Source organism: Cyrtonyx montezumae, unplaced genomic scaffold (genome assembly GCF_038088225.1).
Source record: "Cyrtonyx montezumae isolate F1298 unplaced genomic scaffold, pur_monq_1.0 scaffold_8, whole genome shotgun sequence".
Lineage (NCBI taxonomy): Eukaryota > Metazoa > Chordata > Aves > Galliformes > Odontophoridae > Cyrtonyx > Cyrtonyx montezumae.
The window spans coordinates 24,626,608-24,644,405 of record NW_027072089.1 but is presented as its reverse complement, the minus strand read 5'-3'; the positions used below and the strand labels follow the sequence as shown (position 1 = coordinate 24,644,405).

The 17,798-nt window shown below is 40.6% G+C and overlaps 2 protein-coding genes and 1 non-coding gene across 7 annotated transcripts in view; 1 reads left to right on the top strand and 2 right to left on the bottom strand.

Annotated features, from left to right (window-relative positions):
• WWP1 (WW domain containing E3 ubiquitin protein ligase 1) overlaps positions 1-4,542 on the top strand; it is a 58,177-nt gene extending 53,635 nt beyond the window's left edge. For all 4 annotated transcript variants that reach the window (XM_065751874.1, XM_065751875.1, XM_065751873.1 and 1 more), the window contains 5 exons: positions 374-494; positions 1,330-1,434; positions 2,598-2,694; positions 2,995-3,067; positions 3,619-4,542. In XM_065751874.1, the coding sequence (XP_065607946.1) occupies positions 374-494; positions 1,330-1,434; positions 2,598-2,694; positions 2,995-3,067; positions 3,619-3,718 (496 nt within the window). In that variant the 3' untranslated portion in view covers positions 3,719-4,542. The remainder of the gene's footprint in view (positions 1-373; positions 495-1,329; positions 1,435-2,597; positions 2,695-2,994; positions 3,068-3,618) is intronic.
• RMDN1 (regulator of microtubule dynamics 1) overlaps positions 1-17,785 on the bottom strand; it is an 83,608-nt gene extending 65,823 nt beyond the window's left edge. The window contains exons 1-10 of one of the 2 annotated variants that reach the window (XM_065751891.1): positions 17,643-17,775; positions 17,354-17,465; positions 15,467-15,554; positions 14,399-14,558; positions 13,656-13,745; positions 13,204-13,259; positions 11,145-11,232; positions 9,399-9,429; positions 6,808-6,941; positions 5,926-5,984 (exon numbers count right to left, since the gene is read on the bottom strand). In XM_065751891.1, coding sequence (XP_065607963.1) covers positions 5,946-5,984; positions 6,808-6,941; positions 9,399-9,429; positions 11,145-11,232; positions 13,204-13,259; positions 13,656-13,745; positions 14,399-14,558; positions 15,467-15,554; positions 17,354-17,465; positions 17,643-17,741 — 897 coding nt within the window. In that variant the 5' untranslated portion in view covers positions 17,742-17,775 and the 3' untranslated portion in view covers positions 5,926-5,945. Of the gene's footprint in view, positions 1-5,925; positions 5,985-6,807; positions 6,942-9,398; positions 9,430-11,144; positions 11,233-13,203; positions 13,260-13,655; positions 13,746-14,398; positions 14,559-15,466; positions 15,555-17,353; positions 17,466-17,642 lie in introns of those variants that run through there. The other variant, XM_065751892.1, reaches the window with a different exon arrangement.
• Positions 9,130-9,201, bottom strand: TRNAE-CUC (transfer RNA glutamic acid (anticodon CUC)). The gene has a single exon. It is a non-coding gene; the product is annotated as a tRNA-Glu (tRNA).
• Positions 17,786-17,798: the final 13 nt, after the last annotated feature.

The window sequence follows — 17,798 nt, the reverse complement described above, 5'->3', positions numbered from 1 at the left end:
TTTTGTCCATTGAACTGCTTAGATTATACACTTAAAAGCTAAAGCAGGTTTTGCCATAATAAAATAATAATGCCCAAGTGCCACGTTGTCATGAAATAATTGCTGAATTTAGATGAATGTAAAGTCGTTAATAATAAATCTTTTTTGTTGAACAGGAACCTAAATACATCCTGATGTTGTTACTGTCTGAACTTGGAGATCTGTAGCAAAATCAGTCTGCTGAATTCTTTATAGTCTGTGCCATTCACACGGTGTGAGAAAGTAAAATAGGAGGGAATGCTGCCTCACTGGGCCACGTACATAATTACGTATATTTGAGCTGCTTTATATTGAGTGCTAATTGATGTTTAGTGTTTTTTATTTCCCTCCCCAGGCTCATGGCTGAGTGGCGATTTTCTCGGGGAGTCAGAGAACAAACCAAAGCTTTTCTTGATGGTTTTAATGAAGTTGTTCCACTACAGTGGCTACACTACTTTGATGAAAAAGAGCTGGAGGTGAGGCTATAGACGGCCTTTCAGCAGGTGGCACAGGGGTTGGTTCTGGTGCATGGTGACTGCTTGGTTTGATGTGCGTAATCTATGGTAGATTCTGGGGTTATTACACTGCAGGTCATAAAGCTGCAGGAACCAACAAGGTTTGGTACTGGATTTTGTAGATACTTAGTATGTAACCTAAGGGCTAATAAAAAGGATTAGTAGCATGCATGCTGTTTTCTTAAAAATCAGCCTAACCTGTGCACGCTATTACGGTTCTGATTTGAAGCAGGGACAAAAGGTTTTAAAGTAGCAGGCTTACTGATTACTGAGAGACCTGCCAGTGTTGCCTCTATATTATAAGAAGTCTTTTGAAAGGTTTTTTTAGGAGCCTTTGCCTTTAAGATGTTTGGCTTCCATTGCTTCTAGTAGTGAATATTTTACAAACTCACTCTTTGCAGTGTATTTTGTCTTTACTTATAGTAGCAGTGGCAATTTAATTGTCATCATCCTGGAATATAAGGCAAGATTGTAATGTGAAAGCTAATGTCCTGGTTAATATAGAACTTCTTTTATGGGAAAGGTTGTATCTTTTATTGTTGAATTAGTAATTGGAAGAAAGCTAATTTTGGATATGTGGGCTTTCAGATCACATAAAAACACAATCAACTTTGGAGTTCTGCAAACTTAGGATAAAGAAAAATCTAATTATAGCATAGAATTGAAAAAAATTGCCAGTCCTTTGTTTGCAAGGAGAATCTACAATTTTACTAGCATGTCTCATACAAAATACAAAAGCAGCTCTTAATTTCTGTGTGTAGCTTTGTACATTGTCAAGTGCCATCGTCTTTTCCAGGTTATGCTCTGTGGTATGCAAGAGGTTGATTTAGCAGACTGGCAAAGGAACACTGTTTATCGTCATTACACAAGGAATAGCAAGCAGATCATGTGGTTCTGGCAGGTACATTGATCAGTAAAACTTCCAGCTTGGGGGTCTTATTCTGTTTCTAACACAAATGACATGTAAAGGGGAGGGGTGCCATCTGAATGAAGGCTCTCACTTATCCTTTTCTGAGAAAGAAAGGAGTTTTTGGGGAGCGTAGTGTAGGGTGGGAAATGGCAGGCAGATTCCTGCATCATGTTTGAATAGCTGAATCACAAATACTGATTTTTATATCTCGTCCTCCTTATTGATTGTATTACAGCAGAGCTTTTTTGTATTATTGACAGTAATGTACCTTCTAAATATCCATGATGTAGTGCATCAGAGTACCACACATAATTTATGATTATCATCATATTAACTCTGCCAGAATCATGCTGACCAATTATAACTCACACTTAACTGAGTCACCTAAGAATTCTTTTCAGAAGAACAAACAACAAGCAAAAAACAGGCTGTGAGTTCTGCTAAAGGGAATTCCCAGCTAGATGTTTCCTGTCTTGGAATAAATCACAATTTTAGATATACTTTATCAAAAGTTACTCTAGAAAATGATACAAATCAATTGTTTCCTGCTCAGTCCAATGTAAGATGTAATGATACTATTTCTCAGAAAAAAAAATATATATTAAGCTCATTACTGAAAGATTCTTAATAAAAAGTTCAATCAACTTGAATATGATTTTTTTTTCAGCATTTATCAAATGAAATAATATTTGTTTTGTTATCGAAGCTTTTCAGTCAAAATTGCGGCTGTATCAATTCCCTCTCTCTCTCCTTTTCACCTTCCCAGTAATTTTCCTTACAAAGTGCAATAGCTGTTGAGGACTGGGATTGTCAAAAGCAGGGAATACTTGAGTGTTGAGATGCTCAGAGCCTGTGGCTAGGCTACTGCAGTGCTTAATTACAGATTTACAAACTTAATTACAATGAAATGAAGATTCTTTGTATTTGGTGATAGCTGTTGCCAGCTTTCATGTTGTAACAGTCAGTATTGTGTATTATCTGAAATCGTTGTCTTTTTCCCCCACCCTCAACTTTACTGAAATGGAGAAAAATGAGCTTTTCTCAAGGTATCTTTTGAAGAGAAATTATGTTTTCCACAGTCTTTTAGGATTTTTTGTTTTCCTCAGCTATGTCCAATTTTTGTTTTACTAAGTAATTTGAATCTCTGTACCTAGTTTGTAAAAGAAACAGACAACGAGGTTCGCATGCGACTTCTGCAGTTTGTCACTGGCACTTGTCGATTACCTCTGGGTGGATTTGCTGAACTTATGGGTAAGTGAAGAATGACCCAAACTTCTAGTCTCTAGGTGTTTCATTTGCAAATGAACCAGGCTGTAAGTGGATGCCAGGAACTTCCTATATGTCAGCTTGGTTCTGGCAGCTCTTCAGAAATCACATTGAATAACTTTAAATTGATGAGGAAATCAGCTTATTTCTACTAGCGGAATATTCATGTAATGAGTAGCACCTGATGAGTTCTGAGTGCTCTGTCTGAATTGTTTTACATCCAATAGATGTCTTGTGCACTCCTTCAAAGGAACGGATTACAGTTATTTTAATCTTATTTTCCAGGAAGTAATGGTCCTCAGAAATTCTGCATTGAAAAAGTTGGTAAGGAAACTTGGTTACCAAGAAGTCACACTTGGTAAGTTGTTACATGTAAACTTTCTGTTAACTTTAGTGGTTTCTCTATTCTGGTCTTGTATTTACCAAATCAAAAGGAAGATAGAGAAAGGAGGAAGCACAGAAGGAAACAGAATTGTGGCAGGAGCCTTTTGGAACCAAGCTTAAGGAAAAGTTAATGCTTATTTCCAGGCACGTGTAGAAAGGATGAGGCTTTGGCTTTTTCCTGCTCCTGCTGGAATTTGGAGATGTAAAATCAAATTTGCAGTAAACATCTCCTCTTAAAGTTCTCTGCATCTCTGTAAAGAGCTTTCTTAACATTTTGAAGGTCCTGTTTCCTTATCTGAGGTGATACCAGCCTTTTGCTTTTAAATGCATTCATCTAAAACTTTGTTCTTCCTGTTCATAGAAATATTAAGGTTAGTGAAACGGCATCGACTCCGACACTCTTCATTTCTAATTGCTGCACTGGAACAGTTTTAACTCCTACTGTAGCAGTCAAGCAGTGCTCTGCGTGGCATTTAGATAAACCTAACCATGTTGTGTTTTTTGTTGTTTTTTTTCTATGCTCAGTTTTAATCGTTTGGATTTGCCACCCTATAAAAGCTACGAACAACTGAAGGAGAAGCTGCTCTTCGCCATTGAAGAGACGGAGGGATTTGGTCAAGAGTAGAAGCAGCTTCTAGTCCAGGAGACTTTGCATATTAAAAGGCTCAGCCAACTAAAATTGCACACTTAATTGTATATAAGCTTTTTGTTCTGTACAGTGATCTTTCTGGAACTCTAAAAGTATAATTGTTCTCCGTTCTTCCACAAAGATATGCAAAACAGTTCAGCCTTTTCTACTTTTATTTATTGCCCTTCCAAAAGACCAGAAAAATCCCTCATAAATGTTGAAAGCAGACAAGAGTCTTATTTAAAATATATATTAAAAATATAAATATATATACTAACAAGCTCTAGTTTTATAGAGCTTTAAGTGTATGAAAAGTTGCAGCCATTTAAAAGGGCCTGGATTTGCTTTATCTTGGCTTTATTATTTAGGAAAATGTTTAAACTGCTCTGTGTTCTCTCTTAAGAAACATCTCCGAGTTTGTTTTATTGCATGGCTGTTCTAAAAGGTGTTAAAGGCTTAGGTCAAACGTATCCTAAATATGTAGAACGATGCTGCTGGTATTTGAGATGACAGAATACGATGTTCTGTCAGTTTGATTTTTTAAAATACATTACTAGCTGTTATATCTCTCTTTACTACACTGATGTAGCCAAGGTCATGAATAAAGCCTTTATTACTTGCACAAGAGTAATGTACAAGAAGTTGAATGTGATCTGATGTCGAAAGGAATTGGTGCCGCTGTTCTGACTTGTTGTAGGAGCTGAACAGAACGCCTCGATTCATTTGAGCAGCATTGAAATTTGTTTACATATTCCCTTGGGTTATTACCACGAGGATGTTAGGTAAAACTAAAAAATGATAATAAAAGAGAAACTATTACACATTCTCTCCTCAGTCTGTTGTCTTACAGGTTTTTTATTTTCTTTCTTCAGTCTGTGATGTGTTTTTCACAGCTTCATAGAGCATGTTAACATAAACTGAGATAGAAGGGTACACGAAAGGTAATGTGAACTTTGCTGCTTTCTGTGCTCGTGTTCAGTTTCTGTTACTGGATCTAGTAAACCCAAATAAAATTCAATTGACATAAGCTTTGCACAGTTAAAAATATTTCGAAGTATTAAATGTTCCTATTAGCTCTTGAGTTCCTGTACAAATTCAGATGTACCTGAATTACGTCCAGATCCTGTCATGCTTTTCTGTAGGCCAAGTTGGTGTTGAGGGCATTTGCTGAACTGAAAAGATGTTTAACGAAAAAAGTTGAGACACCTTACTCATGTGAATTCTGATAAACGCTACTTTTTAGCAAACTGTGCTTCCTTGTTATAGAGTAAAATATGTTAAAAACTACCATTTGTATTATGCTTTAATATTAACTGTAAATTCCATTACATTTAACTTATACAGAATTTTGTACACACATGAAACTGATTTCTTAAAATAAGATTAAAACCATTTCTGTAACATATCATATTGCACTGTTAGAAGTGTACGTGCAGAAAAGATAGCTCTATCTGTTCTCGTATCTTTCCGATACAGCAGCTGAATTCACTGAATTCTGCCAAAACTTTATTTTTCTACAGCCTGGATTCTCCAGATGCTCTGCATTCAGAATGGCACAGTTTACTGTGGAGCTGCTGAGCTGTACGTAGCTTTGATAGCAGCGGCACGGCACCCGGCCCGACCACAGAGCTATCTTACACGAGCTTGCCCTGAGAGTTTCAATAACTTCTATGTGAAAGGTTTTCATCCCACACCACATATCTTCTGCAAAGCCTTTTTCATAAATACGTCACTAATTTTGAGTGTAAAAACACCTGAATTCTGACTTATGCAGGTTAGAGTGGAGGAAGCTTTAAGAAAAGAGAAGTGCAAGGTGGGGCAACCGCAGTGTGTGTGCAGCTTACCGAAGGGAGAGTTCAGAGCACTAAGTGTCGTACAGTTGAACTTCATGAATTTGCACTAATGAATGACTTGGTAACCCACTACCAACTGCTGAACTTTGTGAATCTGTGAGTAAGATATCAAAACAATAAAAAAGACAGCACGTCACAAGAACGGAGTTCCTTTATTGATTTGGTAACTTTAGCTGTCTCTTAACTACCACCTTTTCCTACGGGTAAGAGTTAGTGAGCAAGGAAAAAAAGAAACCACCACCCTGTAGGGTGTAGCAAGTTCAGGCTGTAATTTTATTAATAGGTTCAAGAGAAAAAAAAAGTGGTCTTTAGGTTCTTTTTCCTATGCTGCTTACATCTGAGATGGTGAATTCCCAGTCTCTTGTTTCTTGTTATATAGAATTAAGCAACTCCAAAGCTTCTTTCTGTACCTGGAATACAAAAATATACTCATAAAAAAATAATAGTTTGTGGTGATAGGTTTTTGTAGCAGAGCTTCAGATTTGTTGTGCTAAGACTAGTGCCAAACAGAAACAACTCCAATGTCTCTGTACAGGTCAGTTTCCCTCTTGCTGGACTACACAGTTTAGGATCCTATGTTTGTGACACCAATGAGGTTTCCATTTTACACAGTGACACACAGAAGGGAGAGAGCATCGCCTCTGTTTAGCAGCTGTGCAGTGTTTTAGGAGATAACTGAGGAGCCTACCTGTCCAAACCAGGTTCACGAGCAGTTCAGAAGGGTCAGTAGTGCCTCAGCCAGCTGGCACAGGAGGTTTGCTGCCAAACACGTACTACTTCCATTTGTCTCACTTGGTATGATGGTATGATCTCAATGCTCTGAGTCTCTACTGCAACACTAGGTTTTATGGATCTAGCAAGTTTTTGATTCATCCGTGCTTTTCTCTTCCTCCTGTTCTGATTCCACTCAAGGGAGTGTTTTTTAGCTTTTCCAGAATAGGACTTCTACCATTCCAGTTTTGGGTGTAAGAAAAGCTCGCATAGAGGTGCCTGCCTTAACCTCAGCAACACAGTTAAGGATGGGTGGTTGTTCACACCAGAAAAACATCCCTGTTCTTTATTAACAAAGCGTTTCCAACCACTGTGTTTGAAGGCAGTTACCAGTAAGAGAGAATTCTCTGTGTCTGGGTGTGCTGCAGGAATACAGGGGCTCAGCTACAAGTTCACTGTGAGGCAACCACTCCATTTCCATATGACACGGGTTGGTTACTGTTTCAGTTTTTAGCTCCCCACCTGTTTGTCCTCTTCTGTATGTGCAGGATAGTCCTTCGCTTTGCTTAACCACAGAAGAGCCATCTTTTTGTTGTTTAACTTCAGGTACGTCTTCCCCAGAAAGAGCAAATTTTTGCTGTAGAAATTTGGGTCAGCTGTACAGAGACAGGGAAGAAGCACTCAGTGATAATCAGCAGCATACTACCAAAGCACAGTACAGTGTCACACCTCTAAACACTTATTTCAAGAAAGATAAATAGTATTTTGGCTTTGGATTGGAAGGAACACAGTATAAGGCTACTACACCTTCTTACACTGTGGTCTCCTACATGGTTACATTAGCTACCATATTTTGCACAGTAATAAAGTACGTATAAGCAGGTAAATGCCTTGTGATAGAATAAGTGCAGTTTGATAAAGGTGTCAGAGACAGAGCAGCAGTGCTGCGTGCTCCCATCCCCCTTTCCAGCTGGGGAGCCCACACTGTAGTACACAGGAACTTCAGTAGCAAGCTGTAGCTCTGCCCTTAGCACTATAATGGTACTTCCAGAACTACTCCAATACTTCATTAGACATTTTCAGTCGTTGTCTATTACCCTGTAACATTTCGAATTCCAGCAGGCAAAACATCATAGCTGCACAACAGGATACACTAACATCAGTTAAAAAAAAAATAAATATATATAAAATACATATATATGTATATTGCAGGTTGCTCCAAAAGTAATGCCTCCTATTTATTTCCACAAAAAGATCAACAGTTACAAAGAGCACAACAGCACTGTTTCATAGAGCACATTCTCAGCTACAAAACGCTATTTTTCAACGATGTCACTACCATTATGTAGGGCCACAAAGATGATTCGGGGCCTGGATTATCTCCCATATGAGGTAAGACTGAGACTGTTCATCCTGGAGAAGACTGAAAGGGGATCTCATGAGTGTTTATAAATAGCCAAGGTGTGGGAACCAAATGGATGGGACCAGGCTCTGCACTAGTGCCTGGGACAAGGGCCAACAGGCACAAAACCCAACATAGGAAGTTCCACACAAACACGTGAAACAAATTCTCTACTATGAGGATCACAGAGCACTAGAACAGGCTGCCCAGAGAGACTGCAGAGCCTCCTTCTTTGGAGATATTCAAAACCTGCCTGGATGCTCTTCCTCTGTGATCTGCTGTAGGGAACCTGCTTAGGGGAGTTAGACTGTTTGGTCTCCAGAGGTCCTTTCCAACATCTGTGATGCAATCATTAGCAGTGCATTTTCACCAGCAATTACTAAGACCCCACATGCCATGTTTGTAAAAAATGTACCAGCAGAGGTGAACACTGTGTCACTGCAGAAACACACCACCCTCTGCCTCGCTGTGCTCACGTCCACTGTTTGTTCTCCGTAAATGTTCAGCGAGTGTCTAGGAATGTCAATGGCCACCATTTTTTCCACGTGGAGAAATTGAATTGCACACCTTTGCTTCACCCACACTTCCATCTCAGATGCCACTGTGTCAGACTGTTCCTCTGCTGCCATCTGTCACACAGCAGCAACATGTCCTGGAATATTGGTGGGAAGGTTCAACCTCTACGGCCATATCACCAACGTCCACCTCTGACATTGTGGGCCAATGTAATAAAATAGAAGGCACTACTTTCAGAGCAGCCCTCGTACACACATAACATCAAATGCAGGTAGATATATGGGGGCGTTTTGGAGGCACGCTTTGAGGTGCAGTCTACAGATGCAGCACCTGACACAGAAAAGGTGCGTGATCAACTTTCCTTCAGGCTTCACTGACACATCTGTATGAAGTCTTTCACAGAACACTGCCTTCCCGTATCTTTCTGCTTGTCAGTTTTGCCTCGGGCCTCTCTTGGGGAAATAACAGTTGCATATTTTCTTTTATGAGGACAGTTTTCCTGACAGTGGGATAGGTACTCTGATCCCAGCGACAACTGAAATCGTATAAAAGCGTTGTTCTCTGTCATCCTACTGAGAACGTGGGGCTTTTGAACCTTAAGAATAAGTGACATAGAAATTCCACTTCTGCTTCCTTCTCTACCTGCAATAACACTTGAACACTTGGGGGAAAAGCATGTAGGAACACTCCCCATGCACCCCTATGGCTGCGCTTGAATATGGGCCACCCTGAGCCCAGGGGGGCTCTTGTAGGTCTCCCGGGAGAGACCACCACCACTGCGCCTCTGATCTGAGTGCCCCCTGCACATGCCACTACTGACGTATTTATATCCACTGACGCGGCCCCACACACGTCCTCCGCGCCTTTCGCTGCCTCCGCCCAGCAAACCGCCGCTCTAACGGCAGAGGGCGACTCAAAAAGTCTTCTTCCCTGACCGGGAATCGAACCCGGGCCGCGGCGGTGAGAGCGCCGAATCCTAACCACTAGACCACCAGGGAGCGCGGCAAACAACCCTAGCGAGAGCATTACGAGTGTGCAATACTTGCAGCTGCACGAATGACGTAACCACTGCGTGAGACTCGCTGGCACTGCCACGTCCACACGCTATTCGGCGTCACTACAAACGCGAAAGGTTTCTGCATGACAACTTGCAACAAATGAGCACATCGTGTCTGCAACAACCGACCAGAATTACCTTCCTCCGCCTTGTGGAAGTAACGAAGAGCCTGCAAAAGAGAACACTGTCTTTAATACAGGGCACACCGAGCGGAACACAGTACTCAAACCAAACACAGCTGAGGAAGGACATCTGCCTGTCCTATCCGTGATCTAACCTGTAGGAACTCGGCATGATACTCGTTTGGTGCGCAGTCAGATTGGACCTCTTCTCAGCAATACTACTTATCCACATATTTCCTGCCACTGTCATTCTTGTTTGACTACAGCACCTTCTATTTGTCCTCAAAAATCTGAAGCTCTATTTCCAGTCTCCAACTTGTCAAGATCATTTTTTATTTCCACCTTCCAGTGCATCTACAATCTCTCCAAGCCAGCTGTCGAGTATAAACTTAAGCCAGAGACTTCACAGTGGGGATGTATCTACAAAGCAGGTTTTTGTGTTGATTGGCACCAGTCTTATCAGCACGGCTCACCTACAAACTTCAGGACAAGATTTTATCCCTTCAGTGCAGAACCTGATGATGGGACTGGCAAGGTCCTACAGAAATCCTGCCTGGCACCATATTCTTCTGAAGGTGATTTTCAGCAAAACTCAAAAGCTTGACATTCTATTACTAAGTTCTCTTTCTTTTTTTTTTCAGTCAGATCTTCAATTGCTTTCTGCTTTTCAAGCAATCTTCAGCAACTACTTTCTAGTGACTCCTCATCCCCCTCAACAACAGAGGATTTTATTGTTCTAACACAAAACAAAGATTATGGCAGCTACAGGTTACAACATTACAACAGCTACCTCTGTAATGAGGTCCACCAGTGCGTGGAGAAAGGATGAGGGGAAATGGCCACAAACTGAAGCATAGGAAGTTCTGCACAAATGTGCATGGGAACTTCTTCCCAGTGCAGTGACGGAGCAGTGGCACAGCTGCACAGAGAGGTGGTGGAGTCTCCTTCTCTGGAGACGTTCCAGACCCGCCTGGACGCCTACCTGTGCAACCAGGGCTAGGGAGCTGCTGTGGCAGGGGGCTGGACTCAATCTCTAGAGGTTCCTTCCAACCCCTGCAATTCTATGATTCTGTGTCCCACACAGCTTGCTACTCCCTGCTGCAGAAACCACATAAAATCATGTTCACTATTGTATTGTAACTGTCGAATCATGGCCTGAACCACTGATGGATCACCTGAGGTGAGCACTGAGTCAGCCACAGCAGCACAGGTGAAGGCAATGCACTGTGTGACCAGAAGGGGTGGACTCTGACTCCACCTCTCCCAGACCCCATTTAAGGGCTGACCACCACTGGGGAAGGATCTCTTGTTGGAGATCCGTCCTTCATGGAGTTTTCCCCTGTGAGCCTTGATCCTCAGAGGCAGGTGATCATTTCTCTTTATAGCAATCATCTCTTTTCCATCCTAATAATCTTTCTAATTACACCATCTAAAAAATAGATCAGCTAACAATACCATTTGGTGTTATTCATTTTGTTAACTTCACCTCTTAAAACTATTCTGTGTGTCATAGCTGAAAAAATTCAAGGCTGACTGTATTTTTAAACATACCTCACTCTCCTGTTTTTTCTCCCTTTATTAATGATAGTTGCAAACTCACAAGTCCTTATTTATTCCATCAGAACAGTTTTGTTTGGGAAGCAATCTGCATTATCTGCTATCCTAAGAACTTCCATGAGGGCAGCTCTGTCAAGAAAATTAGTAAAAATACATCCCCAGCTCTGTAGGGTGAATAATAATGTGAAGTATTTTCCTACTGTACCTCTTCGTATGTGGAAGTTGGAGGTGCTGCAAACAGCACTGCAGCTATCTTTCGTTGGTACCACGGCAATTCAGCAAAGGAGTAACACCTGCAGCAAAAGGAAACATTTCTGTATCACCTTCACATTTCTCCTCTGTTTGGAATCAGCATTCTCATATCTTTGATGTCATAACCAGTTGCTGCCAAGAGCTGCAACAATCACAGTCACAGTGCAACTTCTTACAGCTGTTCAACCCAGCTCTAAGTGTTTGGAATTGCTGCAAGAAGTTGTGGTGCATCATCTACTGGGAGCTTTGAGTACATGAGGCTGGAGACAGTTACTAACCACAAGACAGCCTTTCAGCTTGTGGAATTTCAACAATTAATGTATATTTTATATTGCCCTAAAATCCTTGCAATAACAGAGCACAACTGCGTAATGTTATTGTCTTGTGTCAATGTTGCCTACAAAAAAGGGTCTGCACCCTGAAAGACTCTGATTTCTAAGAACAAAAATAAGAAGAATCCAACTGCTGTGTTCTAGGCTACGCTGTCCTGCTCTGTTTTCCTGTCTGAGTAACAAAGGTAATCAGTAACCTATTTCAGTGATGATGAAATAATTAAATATTTAAGCATTTCACATATGTAGAACATTCCAGATTTCACATCAAACAGTGCTGTTCACTTGTATTAAGTGTCACACAGTGATTGTGAAGATATTTTTATTATTAGTGTGGAGCAGAGCATGTGGGAGGAGGTGTAAGAATAATGAATGCAAACATGGAAATGCTTGGGTTCTGGGAGAGGGCAGGTCACTGAGTACATCATCCCAGTCAAATTTTGCCAGTAGGTGTGCCTGAACAGAAAGATGAGTAAGACAGGTTCAACCCAGGATACGCTACGGAATATGGCTCAAGAACTGACAATAACAACTTCAATTCAATTCCAGCTTCAAAAAATGCTCTGGGACTCAGTAATGGATACAGTTAAAAACATATTATGTGACTATTTCACTGCAAAAAGCAATAGCAGACCCCACATTTCTCATCATCTTTTCTACTTTTCCTTTGGAACAACATCTTAAGAGCTTTTTTAAAGCAGACCTCCTATCTCAAAACTGACACGATGAGGCTCATTCAGCCGGGAGCATACATAACTGCCTAAACACTTGGACTACTGCAGTGGTTAGGTCATGTGGGAATAAGTACAGATCAGTTTTGCTGCATTTCAGCAGTAAATTAGCACAAGACTCCAGAGCAGCAGATCTGTAATCTTCTCTGGTATGCAACAGTCTAGAAAAGCTACAGAAAAGGTGACTGAATTTTATTCTTTTAAGTTACAAATGCTTAAGCTATATTTACTGTCAATCTCTTGGTCTCAGCTTTCCTATAAAATACCTGACAAGAGATGCCATGCTATAGACCCAGAAACATCTTGCTAACAAATAAAAGATACTGCATTCAACCAAACTGCTTCCACAGAAACGTGGCCATTAGTACAGAAAGCTGTACTTCCAGTCCTTTGCCTGAGCTGCAACAGTAACACTTAGTGAAATTTGTACTAAGTGGCAAATACAGTTTCAGAGATTTTTATTAATGCATAGGCAGTCATAAACTGCATTTACTTAAATGTAACTTTTAAAATACAGTATTTTGAACATCCGTCACGTTAGATTGCTTTTTACAAAATACAGGTTGTTCTAAGTGGCAGCTTAGTGAAATTCAGTAAGTTCAGTGCTGAATTTTATCTCCACTCACCCTAGTCAGAACAAAATGAGCAGTGCTCACAACCTCTCATCTGCACTGTGGAGGTAAATGTATGCCTACAAATAAGTTTTTGATATTTTAATGCAGTAAAATGCAGAATAACAATGAACAATTAGTTTTCATCTTTCTGAACTATGTAAGAATGAACAGCCAGATTCTTTACAGGCATGACTTTCTGTTCCCATCCAACATGTTTCCATAGAACTATTCCAGGTATTTCTGCAATTCAATCGTTCACTTACGTTCCAGCATTTTTCTTAGCTGTATTCTATCTTATATTCTAAAGCATTTTTCCTTCCCACACGTTCACTTACCAAACACCTATAAGGTGAATTGATGTTGCATCTTTTGGATTCAGTTCAATGGCTCTCTAGTACAGGAGGAAAATATAATTAATTAAAAAAATTAATTAAAAAAAATAAAGGATGTAAAATTTTCCTTTGATACATCTGGCTTAAAATACATTAAACAACAAAAAAAAACTCATGCTGATTCGTTGTCCTAGTATTATTTTAACCACAATAACACAACTAGCACAGCTAGGCTTCATACATGCCTAGGAGATGCCAGCAGCACTTCAGCTGTCTCAAGGCTCTCCTCTGCAGGGACTTTGTTACTGCAGGAGCTAATCCGTATCCCTCGTTGTTTTGGAACTCAAAAGCAGCAAACACTCCAAAGTCAAACTGACCCCAAGAGATCCAACGTTTGCAAGTTTTCACCAAAAGGTAATTCCTAATTCACACGCAATCTTTGTCATTTAAGTTACCTGAAAGTGCTCTTTGATAACAAAGGCATTTCCAATTTTGACCTTGATTCCTTCATAATCTCCAACATCGCTCAGACAAATTGCATACCACTGTAATTCAAAGTACAGAAATATTTAATAAAGCACTGCACTACTAACAGTACATTGAAAAAAAACAAACAAACATAGAACAGCTACCACCACCACCCAGCAAGTAGTAGTTGTTACAAACAGTTTCAGCAGTGCCAAGTGACCTGCCAGTCTGCATGGATAATGGAATCAATGTCATCTTCTTAGGCAAGATGCCAACAACACCAGCCATCCTTTATTACCTCTCTGCCTGAAAGAAGCAGCCCAAAACAACAGCAGAATAAAGCCAGGCCTGAAGTCTTTTCTAACAGAACTCTACAGAACCACTAGTAAACACAAATGGCATGCTGGAGGGGTGGCGTGTGAAACATTTTTCAGTCTACATCAGAGAAGACCAGCTGTAAACAATATGCTTGTTGACTGATCCTGTACACACTGAACCAGCTTTTACTTCCTTCAAACAGGAAATTTAGCTGCAAATGTTGATTTGTTTCTAAGGTTAGAGTTCAAACAAGAATTAGAAGTGAGAGTGAGAATCACAGCGAGAACCACTCATTTTTAATTGAAAAGTTAAAATTACACTGAAGTTTGCTGAAGCATAACAATGACATTCAAGCTTCCACTGGCAGAAATCAAAGAACAAGATTTCAGTTAGGCTATTTTGCATGGCTTACCTTGTGTGCTGCAGAGTTTGATTCATTTTTCTCAAGTGCCTTTTTTGCATACTCAAGGGAATCATACGTCAGTTGCCTTTTCTCTTCTGCAGAAGTATTGCTGAGCTGAGCTAAATCTCGTGATGCTCGTGCCAGCCGCCATAACAACTCTGCATCCTCACTAGTTATGAACAGAAACATCAGCATTTTAAGGTAATAATGGCAGCAAAGCAAGCAAAGGTCTTGAATCAGTCTTTCAATATGTATCTCAAGAGGGTGATCTGACAACAGCATTATCATCTGGCATCTGTGCTGCACAGAACTTCAAGGTAACAAACAAATAACCTGACATTATACACTGCCTGTATATAAAGGTAACCAAGGAGCTTTTCCATTCAGACCCAAATCCTAACAGGGGACAAATGAAAACTGAAAGGAGCATCTGGTCAGCAATGAAAATGAAATAAACCAACTCCCAAAAGTTTTCATAGCTAAATTCTAGGTACTCAAGTCATCACAGTTTTGCACAGACGCATTGTGACTTTTTCTAATATATTTTAAAGCATTTTCTAAGTAACAAAACAAACACATTAAGAAAATCTCCCTGCAAGAATGAAAAATTGAAGTGCTAAATGTGAGTTTTCATAGCTGCATTCAGCTAACAATCAGACATAGAATCACAGAATCATTAAGGTTGGAAAAGATCTCTACCAACCACCCACCTACCAATATTGCCCACTAAGCCATGTTCCTAAGTACCACATTCATATGGTTCCTGAACACCTCCAGGGACTGTGACTCCACCACCTCCAAAACCTCACTGTTCTTTATGAGAAGAAATACTTCCTAATACCCAATGTGAACCTTCAATAGCACAACTTGAAGCCACTTCCTGTCATCCTATCAGTTCTTCATTCATTTTTTTTTACCAGGATGGAAAAGATCAAGAATGCTTTCCTACTTCAAAAAAAGTGTTGAAAGCAAGGCTCTCCAGCATACCATAACAAGACCATCAGTTGGACACCTGCTACAGAAAAACACAGCAAAAAAAGTTAAAGTAACATGAAGATGATCAGTGCAGTCAAGTACCTGTTTTTATGCTGGACCAGCAACCGATACAGCTTTTCAGTTTCTCCACTCCCATACAGGTAGTCTGCTTGCTCTATAACTTCTGCCACTTAAGAACAAATGAAAATTGTGGAAATAGAAGAACAAATTACATGCAATTAGGATATCAGGACACAGACAAAATGTTTTAAAGCAAGGTTCATAGGTTCATAGGGTTGGAAAGAACCTACAAGATCATCTAGTCCAACCATCCTCCTATCACTATCCCTACCCAACTACTAAATCAAATCCCTTAAAGACAAGACAATTTAACTGAAACACAAAAACATGTCATGAATTTTTTAGGCCGCTGTACATAACTGCATGGCAGACTCAGATAAGCTACTTACAGTGAACAACCAGGCAGAGATACAGTGCCAAATATATGGAATTAAGAAACGTCTTTCAGCAATAGAGAGAGCTTAGCACTAAGAAAAAATAACAAAAAAACTTGAAAAATATGACCCAAAAGTCAAATACAGGAGTAGTGAGTGCTGAAACACCTTCATTAGTATATGCATGGAGATTAAATCTGATCACTTTAAATATATGTATGTATATAGAATTTTATTCTTGGGTCTCAGCACAGTTCCATAGTTTTGCTAAAGACAGCTGCAGGCTGAGTTGGGCTCCTTTTACTCAGCAAGCCAAAACGAAACACTGCCCCATCTTCCAGATGAAATCCTGAAGGATCTGAAAAATCAGAGCTGGCTTTTTAGTGCATCAATTTACACCCTAAGTATCCATTGTACTTATGGCACTTAAGTTTTTTGGTTTTTTTTTCTACTGAATATTTTAAAAGTGGCAAGAGATATGGGTGCACTATTTCAACAACTAGATGAATATAATCATAGACCCACAAAATGGTTTGAGTTGGAAGGGACCGTTAAAGGTCATCTAGTCCAACTTCCCCGCAGCAAAGTGATTTTATCACATAAATGTATAAACGAAATAACGTAATAATATGATATATATGTGCATAGTACATGAAATAGCATTTCACAGACAAAATACAGGAACAAATGGAATTAGGAGGAAAAAAAACATAAATGGAAACAAGTTGATCATTCTCTCGAAGTGTGTAGCTGTATAGGAAAAAAAAACCACAAACTCTATGCTTATTCTTCTGCCAACAGTAAAACATGAAAAAAAAATCATACTTTCAAGTCCAAATCTCTGTCTAACTTCTTAAGATTTTCAGCTACACTTATCTCTGGCATTAGTCCTTGGTTTGTGATCAAACGTCTAAGTGAAAACACAAGCTCAATTCCTGCTTCAAAAATTTCTCTCTTGTACAAGCTTTGTTTTCTCCAGTTATCTGCTGAATATGGCAGCCGTGGTATGGCTGTCATGTTTTGCAGCAGGATAGTTTTAATTATGGTGAAAAATACCACCACTGGAAATCTCTAAACTACAAAACTCCACCTTCAGCTGAAAAAGCTCCTTGAACATAATTCACCAGAGCTTAGAGTACTGTGGAGAACTCTGTTCTCTTTAAATGCTGGCTCCCAACTATTTCAGTGTACATATGCACCTTGGACTGAGTGCCCCAGAGTACATCTTCCTAACTTTGTGGGTTATGTTTGCTTCCTGAGGTACTCTGAACATCATGACTGAAGGATCAGAATTCAAACTACTCAACAAAGCGCTTGCTAGGTGTTTTATGTCAGTTTTATGTTTTACCTCGTTAGGCTTTTTAATTTCTTTGGGCATCTACCAGGTGTTCTTTTTTACTGTTATTTACAGTGTCTCTCACTTGATAGTGAAAGAACAGTAACATCTGTCCTCTCAGAAGTGCCTGACCCTCCTGAGAGCACGACCTAAGACCAGAGGCAAACTACCAGGACTGCCTTCTCGTGCGTTCATTACCTTTGAAGCTGGCACGAACCACAGCAGAGCCAGACACCAGCTTGAGAGCCTCACAGAGCACGAAGGACCCCGCGGAGAGCGCAACCCCCCTGCTAAGGCTTTTTCTGAGCACCTGCGTGGGATCACAAGGCGCGCATTAATAAACACTGCTACCCGGAATTCAAGCTTTTCCTCATCGCTGGCACCGTGGTTTCAAAGGAGCACGGAGAAACAACCACGTCCCGCCGCTCCCCCACCGGCTGCGGACAGCCCAGCCCAGCGGGCCCGCCGAGCCGCAGCAGCCCGGTACCTCGCTCCCGCCGAGCTCCCGCCAGCCCCGCAGGAGCGGCCCCAGGCGGGCGGGGCGGAGGCGTAGTGACCGCACCAGCACCGCTACGACAGCGGCCATCACCCGGAGACGTCCGCCGGGGGAGGAGAAGCTGCGGGAGAGCGGGGCCGCGCATGC